The 15,295-nt window shown below is 43.9% G+C and overlaps 1 protein-coding gene across 1 annotated transcript in view; it reads right to left on the minus strand.

Annotated features, from left to right (window-relative positions):
- The window catches only part of VWA8 (von Willebrand factor A domain containing 8), a 1,291,603-nt gene that overhangs the window by 1,001,375 nt on the left and 274,933 nt on the right, over positions 1 to 15,295 (minus strand). Inside the window, exon 6 of the mRNA XM_085621802.1 lies at positions 1,383 to 1,547. Within this exon, the coding sequence (XP_085477928.1) occupies positions 1,383 to 1,547 (165 nt within the window). The remainder of the gene's footprint in view (positions 1 to 1,382; positions 1,548 to 15,295) is intronic.

The following is a 15,295-nucleotide window of genomic DNA, read 5'->3' on the forward strand; positions in this document are numbered from 1 at the left end:
CCAGGGTCTAGTTAAAATAAAATAAATAAAAAAACAATGCCCATTCTGAATGTCTGACAGAGAAACTGAAGATATCTGGTGGCTCAACAGAGTCAGAAACCAGCACCTATCTTATTAACAAAACGTAGACCACTCAGGCCTTATCTTCCCCAGTATCTTGTTTCTGGAGCTCTTTACCTTTAGAGATTCAGCTTGGCCAACCCTATCCCAGTTTCAGTAAAACTTAAAACGAATTTCTTCCACCTAATCTTTCCTACTTTTTGAGAATAAGAGCTAATCTCGCCAGAACTCTGTATGTCCATCTTTTTTCTGTATTTTCTTTTACTAACATTGTATTTTTCCTTTAGGGTATTCAAATTATCTTTTAACATTCTTAAATATGGTATTTTGTAGCCAGGCTGTTTAGCTACTCTTAATTTTTGTTGTAACATGTACAGTGCTACACTCTCGCCATGGATTATGGATATAGTCTAGAACCCTCAAAATAAAAACGGGAAGGTGGCTTTATCTTAGTTAGAATGAAGATTGCCTGCAAGTTCCATTTTATTGGTGCCAAGACTGAAAAAGCTCTGCCACCCCTCCTCAAAAAAGATTTACGGCAACACTGAACTAGAAAAGCAGTGTTCTCTCGGGGAATGGTCTACTAGCTTTGGCTGCAAAATTGATGGGCCCTCAGGTATAGAAGGCCTCTGTGATTGGTTCGTACACACTGGAATTATACAGGGCCACTACTGTCCAGTGACGGAATTTCAGTGTTTGAAAGATGGGGTCCCAGAGGCAGAAACTCAGAAGAATGCAGGCAGCTCCATTATGGAATCAGGCAATCTATTTTAGGAAGACTCGGTCTAGTATGTTGGCAAAAGTGAACAGTGCGCCAATTGTGCACCATTGGTGTGTGTTATTTATCACATACATTGCCTGCTGAGCTTTTTCAATCACAATTTGGACCATCTAGGTCCTATCACTCGGACTTTTGTTCAAGTGAAATTTACAACTTCTAACCGGGGCAACAGGAAAGCATTCACTGCTTTAAATGTCATCCCGGCACCCCTGGATCGGGGCGCCCTATGTGGAGTCTCAACAAACCAGGGTGCAGCAGGTAACAACTTCCACTGAATGTGAATGCCCAGTTTAGTCCAAGCATAGGCTCGAGCTGAAGATCTGACCTCTGGGACGATCGCTCTATAACCACTGAAGGGCATGGGTACCCTGGCCGAAAGAGGCAACCCTCAAGGCACACCAGCCATGGATCATTTATGAAAGGGGCCAAATAAATATTCCACACATCCTTTCTCGCGTCAGTGTCTCTTTAACGTTTATTAATAAAAAATAACTGTTAATCCACAGCAGACGAGTTTAAAAAACCATGCAAAAATTCTCACCTTAAAAGGAAGGTAATAAACATCTCTGGCCTGAAACCTGGAGCGCAGGGGCGGGTCTAGCGGGTTTCCCGTGTACTTGGGCACTGGCAGTCCCAGAGCGATAACTCGAAAATGCTCGCTCACTCGGACGATTTTCCAGGCGTCCAGCTCATGTTTGGTGTGTTCCTGCAGAAATCAGAACGGAACAATGAGAAGGTGATAATGTGCGAAAGAAACAAAGACAGCTCAGCTGTGGTCTTGGTCAGGCGCCTGCTGTTTGCAGCACTTACATTTTATGGGGAAGGAAAGACATGAATACAAGTTTCACAGACCACAGACTCCTCAGATGGAAATCTATTTACTAAAGGTAAAAAGTTCAGCAAAATATGGCATTCCTTAGTTAAAAGTTAAAATGAAACGAACTCAGCAACTTGACATATTCAAACTGGTGAATCTGCTTGAAAACATGCCATTTCTAGTCTTAAAATTAGGCAAAAAACTCTCAACAATGAGGTAGGGTGTACCATAACCTGAAAAGCAATAGAAACAAGCATTGGCTTAGACAATAGACCTGGTACTGGCAAGCTGGTGCCATTGATATTTTTAAAATTATTTTAATTAGAGGCATAAGCTAAAAAATAGAAAGAAAAAACAAAACATGTTGTTTCCAAAACGCAGAGGCATAGGTTTGCAATAAAAATTTTAATTAAAAAATTGACCACTGCATATAATTTTAATAGATCAGTAAGAGGTGCTTCTCAGTAGTAAGCTGCATATAAAACAGGCAGAAAAAACATGTTTTGTTTTAATGAACATCACAGAAAAAAAATATTCTTATTGGCTCAAAGAAAAAGTACCACTGACTTGAAATTATTGTAACTTTCAGGGTTGTTCTTTGGTTATCCTGTGTCTTGACACAGGATAACTAAAGAAAAACCCTGCTCTGGTGGGCAGAGGCAAATGTGAAGGGCTACTGAACAAACCATTGGAGAGCTGAACAAGCTCCCTTTGAGTACGTAACCATGTGTTTTCTATTTATCAATTTTTAAGATTATATCAGGCTGGTAACAAAAGCTTGGGCTGTCTCTAGAACAGACCTAAACAAGCATTGGCATAGCCAATAGGTCTCGCCTTTGGGACCTTATACGTGTTTAGCCCTGCAACAGTTGCATAACTAAATACTTATAAGGTCCAAAAAACGAGACCTATTGGCTATGCCAAGCGGCCATGCGGCCGCGAAAGTGATCGCGATCACGATCAAACATCAAAGCGGCGCGAAAGTGAAAGTAATCGCGGTAAAGCGCGTCGCGCGCGCCCGCGCACATGCACTGTAGCTCTAGGCTGGCCTGGTAGCACTTTTTGGAGCCCTCACAAAAAGTCTCGCCAGTCCAGCGCATGCGCTGGGTCAGGCGAGACCTAAAAAGAGGGCAACAGGTAAATAGGAATCTTCTTCCCCCTTCCTCCTGCACTCCTTCGTTTTTATTCTGCTGCTCTCTACTGACCTCGCTGGTCAACGGTCTTCTAAGTTTTGACAGAGACACTTGGGACTTGTCAAATTCTGGCATCCTCTGTGGAGAACCCAGGGCTTGGGGTTGATTCCAAGTTATTACTGGATCTCCATGTCCAATCTGTTTCAACTAGTGCTGTTAACAGCAACGCTTGTTCCGGATAATCCATTTATAGTTTGCTTTCACACAAAAACTCACTAGAGACGAAAAAATACTACTAGTCTGGGTCTAAGATGTTTTACACATCTATGCCTGGATTACACGGTTTGCACCAGTAACCAAAACATTTAGTTGCAAAAGCAACAAGTGCACACAAAAGTGTACAAGCACTGGCAAAACCAATAGGTCTGGGTTGCATTTTTAGTTATAAGCCAGACCTATTTGCTTTACCAGAGCCACTGATTTGTAGCAGAGGAGCAGGGAAGCTGTCGAGCACACAGAATCTCATCAATGGCCTGATCCCAGAAGCCACTGCATGCTGAGGAACTGGCTGTCGGAGACACAACGCCAGATACAACCCTTGGCATCCCCAGCAATTATTTTGTTTTTCCGTAAAGTAAAACAATGTGTCTTGCAGTAAAATAAATTACAAAAAACTAGGGTTTGTTGTTTATATATTAGGAATGCACGAGATTATAGAAATCGATATGACAGAAAATGTGATGACTATGTGTACTTTTCGGATGTAAAACAGTTTTTCATGAATTGAAATCTAACCACTTCCAAGGGGGCAGGGTTATACACTCGACAGCCAGTAGTAGAGGTGAGAGATCTAGATTGCTTTGGGCCAAGATGCAATTGGTGCAGTCTCAAGGCATTGGCTGAGGGGATTGGCTCAAGTAGGCCAATGGTTGAAGGGGTCTGACACTAAGCCTACTCTTTTCATATTGTGAGCAATGTCTGCAAACAGCTAAACTGTTTATATGAACCTAAAACATAAATTTCCACTGGTCAACTAGAGCAAATGTAAACTTCACAGACTAATCAGCATAAGAAATACATCTTGCACAGACCAGTCAGTGCAAATTTGTTTTCAGGCTAGTTTGTTAATACAGAAGTTACTTTGCATTAATTAACCAGGGTAAATATCAGAAAAATATTCTTGAATCCTGGTGTAAAATTGATAATTCACAGGTGCAATCTAGCCCCTAGTCAAAACAACTGCACTGGATTAAAACTTCATGTACAAATTGCTTATGCCAAGTTCGTTAGCCAGCAGACATGACCATATTAGCTACGCATTGGTGGTCTTTTACTGAATGGGGCATGCATTTAAAGTCTTCTGTTCACTACAGATCACCGGTATCACTTCCACCTAGTTTTTTGGCAAACCGAGTTTTCAAGCTACAGCTCCACTGCTGATGGAGATCCCCTCTAAGAATTTTTTGGGGTGTCCCTATTCCCTGGAATGGGGGTTATCATTTTCAGTACAGGTAGCTCTTCTGGGGTACTCCTTACCTCCGCCACTGTACGGTATTGATGAAAACCTTCCATTCACAAGAGCACTTCAATGCAGGCTCTTCCCTAACTGACATATTGGAGGGTCACTGTCCCACTCTTGGTTTCAGGATTAAAGCTGCTGGAGACAACCTGTCAAGGCCCGAGCCTTCAAGTCTCCATTGTCGCCTCGTCTATGAGGGTGGAGGGTTGGGGGTAGAGGAGGATGGTTTCTGAGCCCTTTCATCTGAGTAGGGGCACAAGACAAGGGTTTCCTCGTTCCCCGCTTCTGTTTGCCCTTGCTGTGGAGCCCCTGGCAGTGGACGTGCAATGTATGGTGGGTCCTTGGGGGATAACACTGGGACCGAAAAATCACGTGGTCTCCCTCTATGCCGACAATGCCCTGGTATATTTGTGGCATCCGGCTCAGCGCCCATTTTATTCAATGCCATGCATGAGTTCGGAGAGCTCTCTGGACTCCGCATCAACCCGGGAAAATCCAAATTGTTCCCACTAGGTAGACTGATTGGGGTGCCACCGGGAGGGGGCTTCATGAGGTGGGATACCTTGGGTGACTGGTGACGTTCGGTCCTTTGGTGTGCGTTTGATGCAGACAGCTCCAACTTATTTGACTCTAAAAATAGGAAGGGTGGTGGAGGGGCTCCGAGCATCTGTCCGTTTTTGGAGGCATTTACAGCTTTCCCTCGTGGGCAGGATAGCCCTGGTCAAAATGATCATCTTGCTGCAATGTCTTTAACCATCTCAGAGCACCTTATATGAGATTCCCAGATATTATTTCAGCACATTGAATAGTTTTATAGTTTATCTTCTGTGGGGCCATAAACATCAACGGGTCAAGCTAAGTACACTTCAAAGAACATTGGGTCAGGGAGGTCTCAAAGTCCATCATCTGTAATTGTGTTAGATGACGGCGCACCTTCAGCATGCGATTCATTTGCTTGACCCAGAAGATAACTGGGAGAAACAACTTTTGCAGGGTATACATGGGGGAAATCCATACCAGTCCTGTTAATGAGAGGGTGGCAAGTCTCCCGCCATCCTTCAGTACATTATTCTTTTGGTGGCGGGTATTACGGAGTGAGTGGTTCGGAGAGTGCTTCGTCGCAGCCCATTGACATGCTGATCTGGGTGCTACAACTCTTCCTACAAATTGCTGATTCGATGTTGATACAGCGATGGAAGGATGGTGGCTGTGATACACTGGGAGACCTATATCCCACCTATATCGCGGAGGACAGTTCATCACAAGGGACGAGGCCATAGCCTCCTTTTCTTTGGGAACGGGACAATACCTTCAATACATTACAATATTGACTATGGCTCGTACGGTATGGCCGACCTTCCCTGAGGCACCTCCTCAATCGAACACCCTGATGATGTTACTAGATATGGCCGGTGGGCATACATTAATTTCACATATCTACAGGGTGCTCCGTGATGACCTGCCACTTCAACCACTTAGCATACAGTCCAAATGGGACAACATACTGATGGAACTCCTCGCCACTAAGGATTAGGTTACAATACATGAGGGAGTGCGGACGGTTAGGTCCAACACTAGATTCAAACTCTTACAAAATAACTTTATACCCCAAGTATACCTCACTCCGCAGACCTAGCATGATATATATCCTGCCAGGTCCGACTGCAGTGTGCGATGTGGGGCCCCCGGAGGCAGATTTCATTCATGTAGTATGGTCGTGCCCATCTCTGTCCTCTTTCTGGCAGGCTATAGTACACAATTTGAATAAGGCCTAGGGTTGGGCAGTGCCACTAGAGATTTGGCAGTAGTTACTGGGCCTACTGCATTCTTCACAAAAAAAAAAACTGAACAGAAAATTCGTTCTTCTTCGTTTCTTGGCCTGGTTCTGGCGAAACGCCGTATAGCGATGGGCTGCCTATGCCCACTACCCCCCACATACCCGAGATGCCTGAGTAATATCTCTGAGTGGGCGGCTGCCGAAGACGTACGTATGAGACACGTACAACGGGATGACCGACTTGAAGATGACCTGAGAGCTTGGCCTGCTATGTTATCCGATTTGAGGGAGACGGGCCCACATGTTGTACTGTATAGCCCCTGGCATAGGTGCAGCGCGTCGTGGAAGCACCCTAGCTGATGAGAGGTCACGACTCGGACATGCACACATCCCTTTCCTTCTGATGGAATTCTTATGTGCCAGCGGGGGGTTTAGACACGAGAGTGAGGGAGCGGGTGTTGTTCTGGGTTGCTTTACGGACAGTTACTTGATTCGTTTCACTACCTATTCTCAGTTGTGATTATTGCTAGGGTTTTCCTAGAATACTGCTTACCTCTTTATGTGAGGACGGATTCTGTACATAATGTTTTTTTGCTTACCTTTACCCAATTTTCACATTTCTGTTCTAATGAGATGTGATACATCTATGGTGCTTTTATAATACTTGTTTATATTTCCGTTTCACAAGACTGAGCAGTGGACGCTGACACTATGTACTAAACTAATGCCCCTTCATTATACTGTGCACGCGAATTTGCCCAAAATTCAATAAAACTTTATTGTTAAAAAGTGTCTATTGCTGCGTTCTCCTTTCATAAGGAAAAACGGAACGGAAGAATGCAAGTGCATGGTATTTATTGTTAGGAGTGATTTAAGTGGGTCTTTCTGTGAAACTATGATACCAAAAAGTATTTTGTATTGTGCTGTGTAAGGGATTTTATAAAGTGAATAATTATCGTCAAAGGTGTTTCAGATCATTAACATCAAGTCTTCATTACACTTCTATAGTTTCACACACATCAAATACTGGCAGTCTTACCAGTTCTAGCATCTCCGTTGGTGGCATTTTGGAGTCATCTACACACACATAACCCTAGGTTCTGCTAGGGGGGGAACTAGGGGCAACGGGGCGTTCAGGGTGAGCTGACCTCCGGCATTTAAGAGTCACCCCATTGAATGATTTCACAATAGGCCTTAAAACTCAACCAGATGTAATTAAGCAAAAGGAGATATCCTGGATTGTCTTTTGCTGATGCAAGACTTAGTTAAGAAAAAAAGGGACTTTGTGGTTTCCACCACATTAGGTAGTAGCCATCCTATTAACACACCCCCAATACAAATGTGTCCTACGTAGGTACTGAGGGCTGGATCATTGTCAATTTCTCATGACATCCACATAAGAAAAATATTTCTAATATTAATTAAATTGAAGTAACTCACAATATCAGTGGTTATCCTGGAATCTTTGCAAGGATCTGGCACTACTATACCTATGTTTTATACCGATGGTTTAATGGATGCTAAAAATGCAGAACCATTCCAGGACCAAACCTTCTATGATTGATTCTAACATATACTTTGCCACCTTTCTACTGTGTATAGTAGCTGCCCAACTCTCCATATTTATAGGAAGATGCACGATACACATAGAAGACACAAGGAATTAATCCTCAATATGCCTACAACACTTAGACACAGTGCTTGTGTTTTATACTGAAGATATTACTCTACAGGATGAAGCGTCCATGCCCTTTATTAAAGACACTAATGAAGGCATCACTCCAAAAGTAAATGCCCATGGTTCCTACTAAAGACACTAACAAATAACCTGTACATTTCTGGACAAGTGCTGCTGACTCTTACTACAGCGAATCCCATGGTCGCTACTGAAGACACCACCCTCCAAGATCAATGAATCAACACTCTCACTAAAGACACTACTAGAGTCACCAGTCTCCAAGGTAACGCACTCATCACGCTAACCAAAGACAGAACTGAAAATGGTGGTCTGCAAGATCAAAATACCATGACTCCTACTAAAGAATCTATTCTACAATATCAAGTCTCTCTTTCTGAAGAAACACCAGGATCAAATCCTCATAACTTGTACTAAAAATAGTACTGAAGACACTATTTTAAATAGTTTGAGTGTCCATGTCTGTTAACAAAGACACAACTGCAGGCAACATTTTCCAGGGTGAAGAAGCCCTCAACACTATGAAGTACACTGCTTTCTACTGGGTCAACTGATCATGCGCTTTAGCAGGGATTCTATTCCACTAGGTATGCTCTCTTGGAAATATCCTGTAATACAAGTTTTAATCAGTCAATCAATCAGAGACTTACATAGCGCAGCTACTCACCTGTGAGGGTCTCAAGGTGCTGGAGGAGAGGGGGCTGCTGGTCGGACTGGGTGGAGGATCATTCGAAGAGCCAGGTCTTGAGGTCCTTCCTGAATTGGGTCAGCGATGGGGATCGCCTGAGGTGTAGGGGTAGGGTGTTTCAGGTCTTGGCGGCAATGTAGCACGACCTTCCTCCTGTTCTGGTCTTGTGGATCCTGGGGACGGAGGTGAGGGTGAGTTGGGAGGACGAAGTTGTCTGGCGGGTACGTGGAATGTGAAGCGGTGGTTCATGTATGCTGGTCCTTCATCGTGCAGAGCTTTGCAGGCGTGAGTGAGGAGTTTGAAAGTGATTCTCTTGTTGACTGGAAGCCAGTGGAGTTGTCAGAGGTGTTGCGTGATGTGGCTACATTGGGGGATGTCGAGGACCAGTCTGGCTGCTGCATTTTTGAAGGTCTGTAGTATCTGAGCTGTGTCTGGGTGACGCCGACGTAGAGTGCGTTGCCGTACTCGAGTCTGCTGGTGATGAGTGCATGGGCGACCGGATTCTGTGGGGATCCATCTGAATGTCTTTTGAAGCAGGCGGAGCGTGTGGAAACAGGCTGAGGAAAGTGCGTTGATTTGGTGGTTCATAGTGAGTGATGAGTCCAGTATGATCCCGAGGATGCGTGCATGGTCCATCGGAGTGGGGGGAGATCCCAGAGCGGCTGGCCACCAAGAGTCATCCCAACTGAAGGGGTGGGCACCACAGGATGAGTACTTCGGTCTTGTCCGAGTTGAGCTTGAGGCAGCTGTTTTTAATCCTGGTAGCAAAGGCCTTCATTCCACTGTGGAGATTGGTTCTGGCGGCTGTGGGTTCATTGGTGAGGGAGAGGATCAGCAGGGTGTCGTCAGCGTAGGAGACGATGTTGAGTCTGGTGCTCTGACGATGGCTGCGAGGAGGGCCATTTAGACGTTGAAGAGGGCGGGGCTTAGGGTGGAACCCTGGGATACTCAGATACTCCACAGCTGATCTCCATGGGTTCTGAGAGGAACGGCAGTAGGCTGACTCACTGGGTCCGGCTGGTGAGAATGAAGTGGATCCAGTCCAAAGACTTGTCAAGGATGCCAGTGTTGTGGAGTCTTGTGATTAGGGTGCAGTGGAAGACGGTGACGAAGGAGGCCAGGAGGTCTAGTAGGATGAGGGCTATGGTCCCTCCCCAGTCGAGGAGGGAGCGGGTGTCGTCTGTTGTGGCGAGGAGTGCAGTCTCTGTCCTGTAGTTAAATGACTATTACGTCTGAGTCCCTCAGTATAAATACAGAGCTGAAACAAATTGAAAAATCACCCATTTGGTTCGAGTTTTGATACGATTCTGCAACATTCTTTGCACCTTTGACAGCAAATCAAGCTACAGCTTTTCCAGACCGTAGCTCTGTGATCTACTTCTACTTTGTTCTTCAACATCACACAACAGCTTTTAACTGGTAGGTTTCTTTTCACTGATACCTGTACCCAGGTAGTGGACAGTCCATTCTATGCCAGCTGAATGTATTTATGTTTCTTTTTTGCTTTCAGATAGCTCAAGTTTCCAAAGATGGAGGGCCAGAAACATTTATCCTTAACTCAGATCCTTTACCTTTTATTGGGGTTTTGGTATTAGTGGCTAATTAATTTGGGTTGTCATTTTCTACTGTTGCCGGATATGATAATCATAACAATGGTCTTGAAGCCATTTTAATAGAGGTTACTTTATCAAGTGCTGGAAAAAATGCTTAATATTATTTATATTTATTTATGGATTTATAGAGCGCACAGCTACCAAACAGGGTCTCCCGGCACTGGACAAGACAGCAGGCAAGCCACAAGCTGCTAGACAGCAGCCCAGGATATAGATTTAAACTTGGTGGCTATAAAGGAAGTCTTTAGGTTCTTACGGAAGGGTAGCAGAGAGTGATGGTTCCTGAGCTCAATTGGGAGAGAGTTCCAGAGTTTTTGGCCCAAGTAAGAAAACGAGCGGCCTCTCATGGGATCAAGGCAGAACCTGGGCACAGAGACAGCGAGAGGCTGGTTGATCTCAGCTGTTGGGCAGGCACATAGGGTTTCACAAGGCTTTGGATGTAAGAGGGAGCCAAGCCAAGTTTGGCCCGGAACATGGAGCACAAAGCCTTGAATTTGATGCGCTTGTTTACCTTTAGCCAGTGGAGTTTATGAAGTAGTGGTGAAGCTGAGGCATATCTAGGCAGCCGAAAAAGGAGGTGCGCAGCCACATTCTATATGATTTGCAGATGATGGCCTGAGGCTCAAGATCCAAGTCCAAAACACTGCAGTTGTCTTGTCTGGATGTCACCAAAGCCTGCATTACCGTTCTCCGGGCTGCTGGTGAAATTAGCCAGAGGATCTGTTTAAGTCACTTGAGAACAGCGAAGCAGGTCACAGTGACCCTAGACACCTGAGGTTTGAGGGAGAGATTGTTATCAATGATAAAACCCAGATTCTTAACTTTAGGGACCGAAGCAGGTAATAGTCCAAGAGTATCAGACCAGTGGTTGATTCCAAACAGTTGTTGCCCAGAAAAAGAACCACAGTTCTAGTGCCATTCAGCTTCAGGGCATTTCTGGTCATCCACAGGGAGATATTTCTCAGGGCAAGCTGGAGCAGGGAGGGATCTTGATGCTGAGCAGCTGAAAGTGAGAAAATAATCTGGGGATCGTCTGCAAATGAAAAGATGGTCAGTCCAGACTTCTCAGCAATGTCTGCCAGAGGGCGAACATAGATGTTAAAGAGGAGGGAGCTTAGAATCGATCCCTGAGGCACTCTGGAAGCTAATGCTAAGGGATCTGATCTGGTGTTATTCGAGAAGACCGGAAAGGTGCAATCTTTTAAAAAAGTGATCAGCCACCTCAAGGCCAAACCATCAATCCCTGAGGCTTCAAGTCGGTCTGCCACGATGGAGTGTGACACCATATGGAATGCCGCACTTAAGTCTAGCAGAATGAGAGCGGCAGTACCATCGGAGTCTAGCTGTTGCCTAAGACATTCAATGGCCCCAAGTAGGGCCGATTCGGTGCAATGGCCAGTATATGGGACATTCATCCATTCATCAGTGTCAAAGCGATCACACACATCCGAACACCTGGGGCTGAAAGAGATTCTCACCCAATATTGGTGGAGATAGTGTTATACACCAGTACCAAACGCCACAGATTTAATTATATTATCATTAACTGTAAAGCATTAAAAAGTCTATAATTTGTGATATGTTCCAAGGGGAGCAGGCTAACTCTTCAGCTCCGCTTGAGTAGAAAGAAGCCCCCACTCCTGTATGCCACCAGCAACTATATAGCTAGGTCTTGCAGCATTCAAACAGTGAGCCAGACCTACATACTTCAATTATGTTAACCTCACCTACTCTGAATGTTTTACTGGATAAAACATAAAGCTAGGTCAAAGTGCAGGCCATTGGACACAGGAGACTTTGGTGAACATCAATGTACAATGGGGCAAAATGCTTCAATCAAAATTGATTATGTCTTTTTAGACAGTTTGGGGGAGGGGTGTGTGCAGAGTAAAATAAAAATAAATGAAACTTACTAAACACATTGCCCTCCTCTCCGGTCCTCTCAGGAACTGAATGCAGCAACTCTCTCTTTACCAATCCTGGCACTGCTCTCATGCAGCCTAATTGTAGGGAGCGGCCTCACTCGGCGCTCCACAGCGATCTGGAGGGATGCACTTGCTCTAGTTGTTTAAAGTGATCCAGAGATGTTTAAAGTGAGCATGTGTGGCTGACCATTGCAAGATGACCAGCAAAAAGACATGCACACTTTAAACAGTGCATAGACAGCCCACCCTCAACTCTGCTGCTGTCACTCAGCAGCGGTCCGCTCCCGTCCTGACGCTCTGTTCAGGACGGGGGATGAAAAATAAAATGGTTATAAAAGTATCATTATTTTATTTTTTATCTTTGGGTTTTTGGGGGATTTGAAGTGTGGTGACACTCCCCTGCTCCAACGGAGGAGCCACCCCTGCATATTTCTATGTGGCATGCTTCATCATCGAAACCTCACCTGGTAAACTCAATTGTGTACCGCGTGGGCTCAACCCCTTTTGTGGGGACCACTTTGATATTACTCAAAATTATAAGTAAGGGACCCGTGAAAGTGGGAAAGGTTAAAATGCCTCTTGGTGTCCCCTTTCTTAGGCAACTTTAATAATGGGGACCCAGTGGACAGACTAAAAGTGGACATCTCAGGAGAGTTAATGCTTCCCTAGTCCAAGGGTCGACATGTTTTGGATGGTTTTTAAAGCCTAAACAGGTCAGTTAGCAGTTTGGTGGCTTCAGGTGGGACAGTGCGTGTATGTATGTATATCTGTATATATATATATATATATATATATATATATATCTGTATTCCAAAAGCAAATGAAGAAAAACGCCGCACTCGCTCCAGTGTAGTCAGTTGGTGTTTATTGACTGCATAGCTCTTCACCATTAAGTCCAAACGGATTCTTGGTTTTGTTTATCAGAAACCAAGTTTTGCCCTGATGTTGCTGGATATGCTTTGCTATTGCGTAGGTGTTATCTTTATTTTGAATCGCTCGAATATGTTCCAATATGCGTTTTTTCAATGGACAAATTGTTGATCCTATGTATCGTTGGCCACAGCAACATTCAATTAGATATACGACAAATTGGGATTCACAGGTGATGGTGCCCTTGATTTCAAAAGTTTGGCCTTTGGGGTCTTTGATCGTTCGTAGATTTCTTCCCACTTTGCAAGCCTTACATTTGGTTAGACATTAAATATTCAGGTCTAGCATCAATACCAAATCATGAAAGAGGAGGCAATAGAACTCAAAAACTACGACGACTAGAATCCAAACTTATAATACGGTTCAAAACCAAGAATCCGTTTGGACTTAATGGTGAAGAGCTATGTAGTCAATAAACACCAACTGACTACACTGGAGCGAGTGCGGCGTTTTTCTTCATTTGCTTTTGGAATTTCAAACGAGGACGGGTCCTTTCCTCGACGCCGGCACCAGCACTAAAGTGTTCCCCTCATAAGGATATTATTGCTCATTATATATATATATATCTGTGTATATATATATACACTGAAAAAACCATAGGTTTCACACATGTTATAGTTAGCGGAAATTTTACTGATAAAAAACCAGTGAAATTGCCCCGTTATAGTTAGTGCTGGCAACTATAACTCACGCGACCGCAATCCTCTGCTGATGCTAATACTGTATTTAGACACTTATTTGCCCATGTCTTCTTCCATACATTTTTAGCTATACATATATTACAAATATTTTTTTTTCATAAAGACACATATGTCATCAGCAGAAGATTGCGGTCGCGTGAGTTATAGTTGCCAGCACTAACTATAACGGGGCAATTTCACTGGTTTTTTATCAGTAAAATTTCCGCTAACTATAACATGTGTGAAACCTATGGTTTTTTCAGTGAATTTGCAAGGTTTTTTAAATGCTAATTCCTAACTATAACGTGTGTGAAACCTATGGTTTTTTCAGTGAATTTGTACGGTTTTTTAAATGCTAAGTTACTTTACGCCATTCGAGGCGTGCGCGCCCACTTAACGCAGTTCGTTCCGTGCATGGTTTTTATCAACTTTAATAAGCCCTGTACATTTGGTGGCCTTCGGCCACCAAAAGCACAGGGGGTGGGGTCAATGTGGATAGTGTTTTTTTTATTTCGATTTTATAATTTCATGTTGCCAAATTTTTTTTTTTTTTACCTATTAATAAGCCCTGTACATTTGGTGGCCTCCGGCCACCAAAAGCACAGGGGGTGGGGTAAGTGTGGATAGTGTTTTTTTTTTTTTTTACCGTACGCTTACGGTAAGCGTACGGTAAGCGTACTCGGCGAAATTGCCGAAAAAAAAATAAAAACCGTTTTTGCTCTTGGGGGATGTTTGGGGACTCCCTCAACATGACTGTGTGGGAGGGAGTTGTCAAAAATGCCCCGTAACATGTTTTTGGGCATCAAGTTTGAGAAATAACTCTCAATGCGAGAGACAAAATGGCGGACGCCGCTTCCTGGTTTCGGCCGATTCGAATGTTTACTAAGATCTAAGAGCCAATCAGAATCGCGCTCGCGCACGCCACCGTACGCTTACGGTAAGCGTACGGTAAGCGTACCGTAAGCGGGCTCAGATATATATTGATTTAAAGGCTATTTTCTCAGAATCTACTGAACAGATTTACACCAAACCTACAAAAGGCACTTCCTTGACCTAGGGACTACCTCTCTGCCAAATTTCTAGTAATTCTGTTCAGCCGTTCGGGCTGTAGCTCGTTCTAAAGGTCCTATGGAAAAATGCATGGGAAAAACGCGTTTTGGGACCCCCCTTTTATCTCAGCCCCCGCTTGACGAATCCCCCCGAGACTTTCAGGGTAGGAGCGGAGCGTAGCGCCCCACCTATTTTGAGAAATTCGCGAGGATTCATCGACCGGCGCCAAAGTTATTCAAAATAGAATGTTGAGGTTTTCCTATGGAAAAGGGGTCCTAACTATAACTACCTACTGGCGACCGCCAGTAGGTAATATATATATATATATATATATATATATATATATATATATATATATATATATATATATATAAAATACATTATATGGAGGGAGATGAATGTGATCTCATGAGCTTATTGGTTCAATTGAACAACAACAATATAAATTTGAATTTCACCATACAACACAGCCAACATACCATCAACTCCTTAGACATTAAGCTGTCGGTAGAGGGAGGTACTCTCACCACTGATCTACATAGAAAAAAGATAGCTGGTAACTCGATACTCCACGCTGCAAGTTGCCACCCGCCGAACTTTAGGTGGAGTATTCCATATGAGGAATT

This window comes from Triturus cristatus, chromosome 8 (assembly GCF_964204655.1).
Source record: "Triturus cristatus chromosome 8, aTriCri1.1, whole genome shotgun sequence".
Lineage (NCBI taxonomy): Eukaryota > Metazoa > Chordata > Amphibia > Caudata > Salamandridae > Triturus > Triturus cristatus.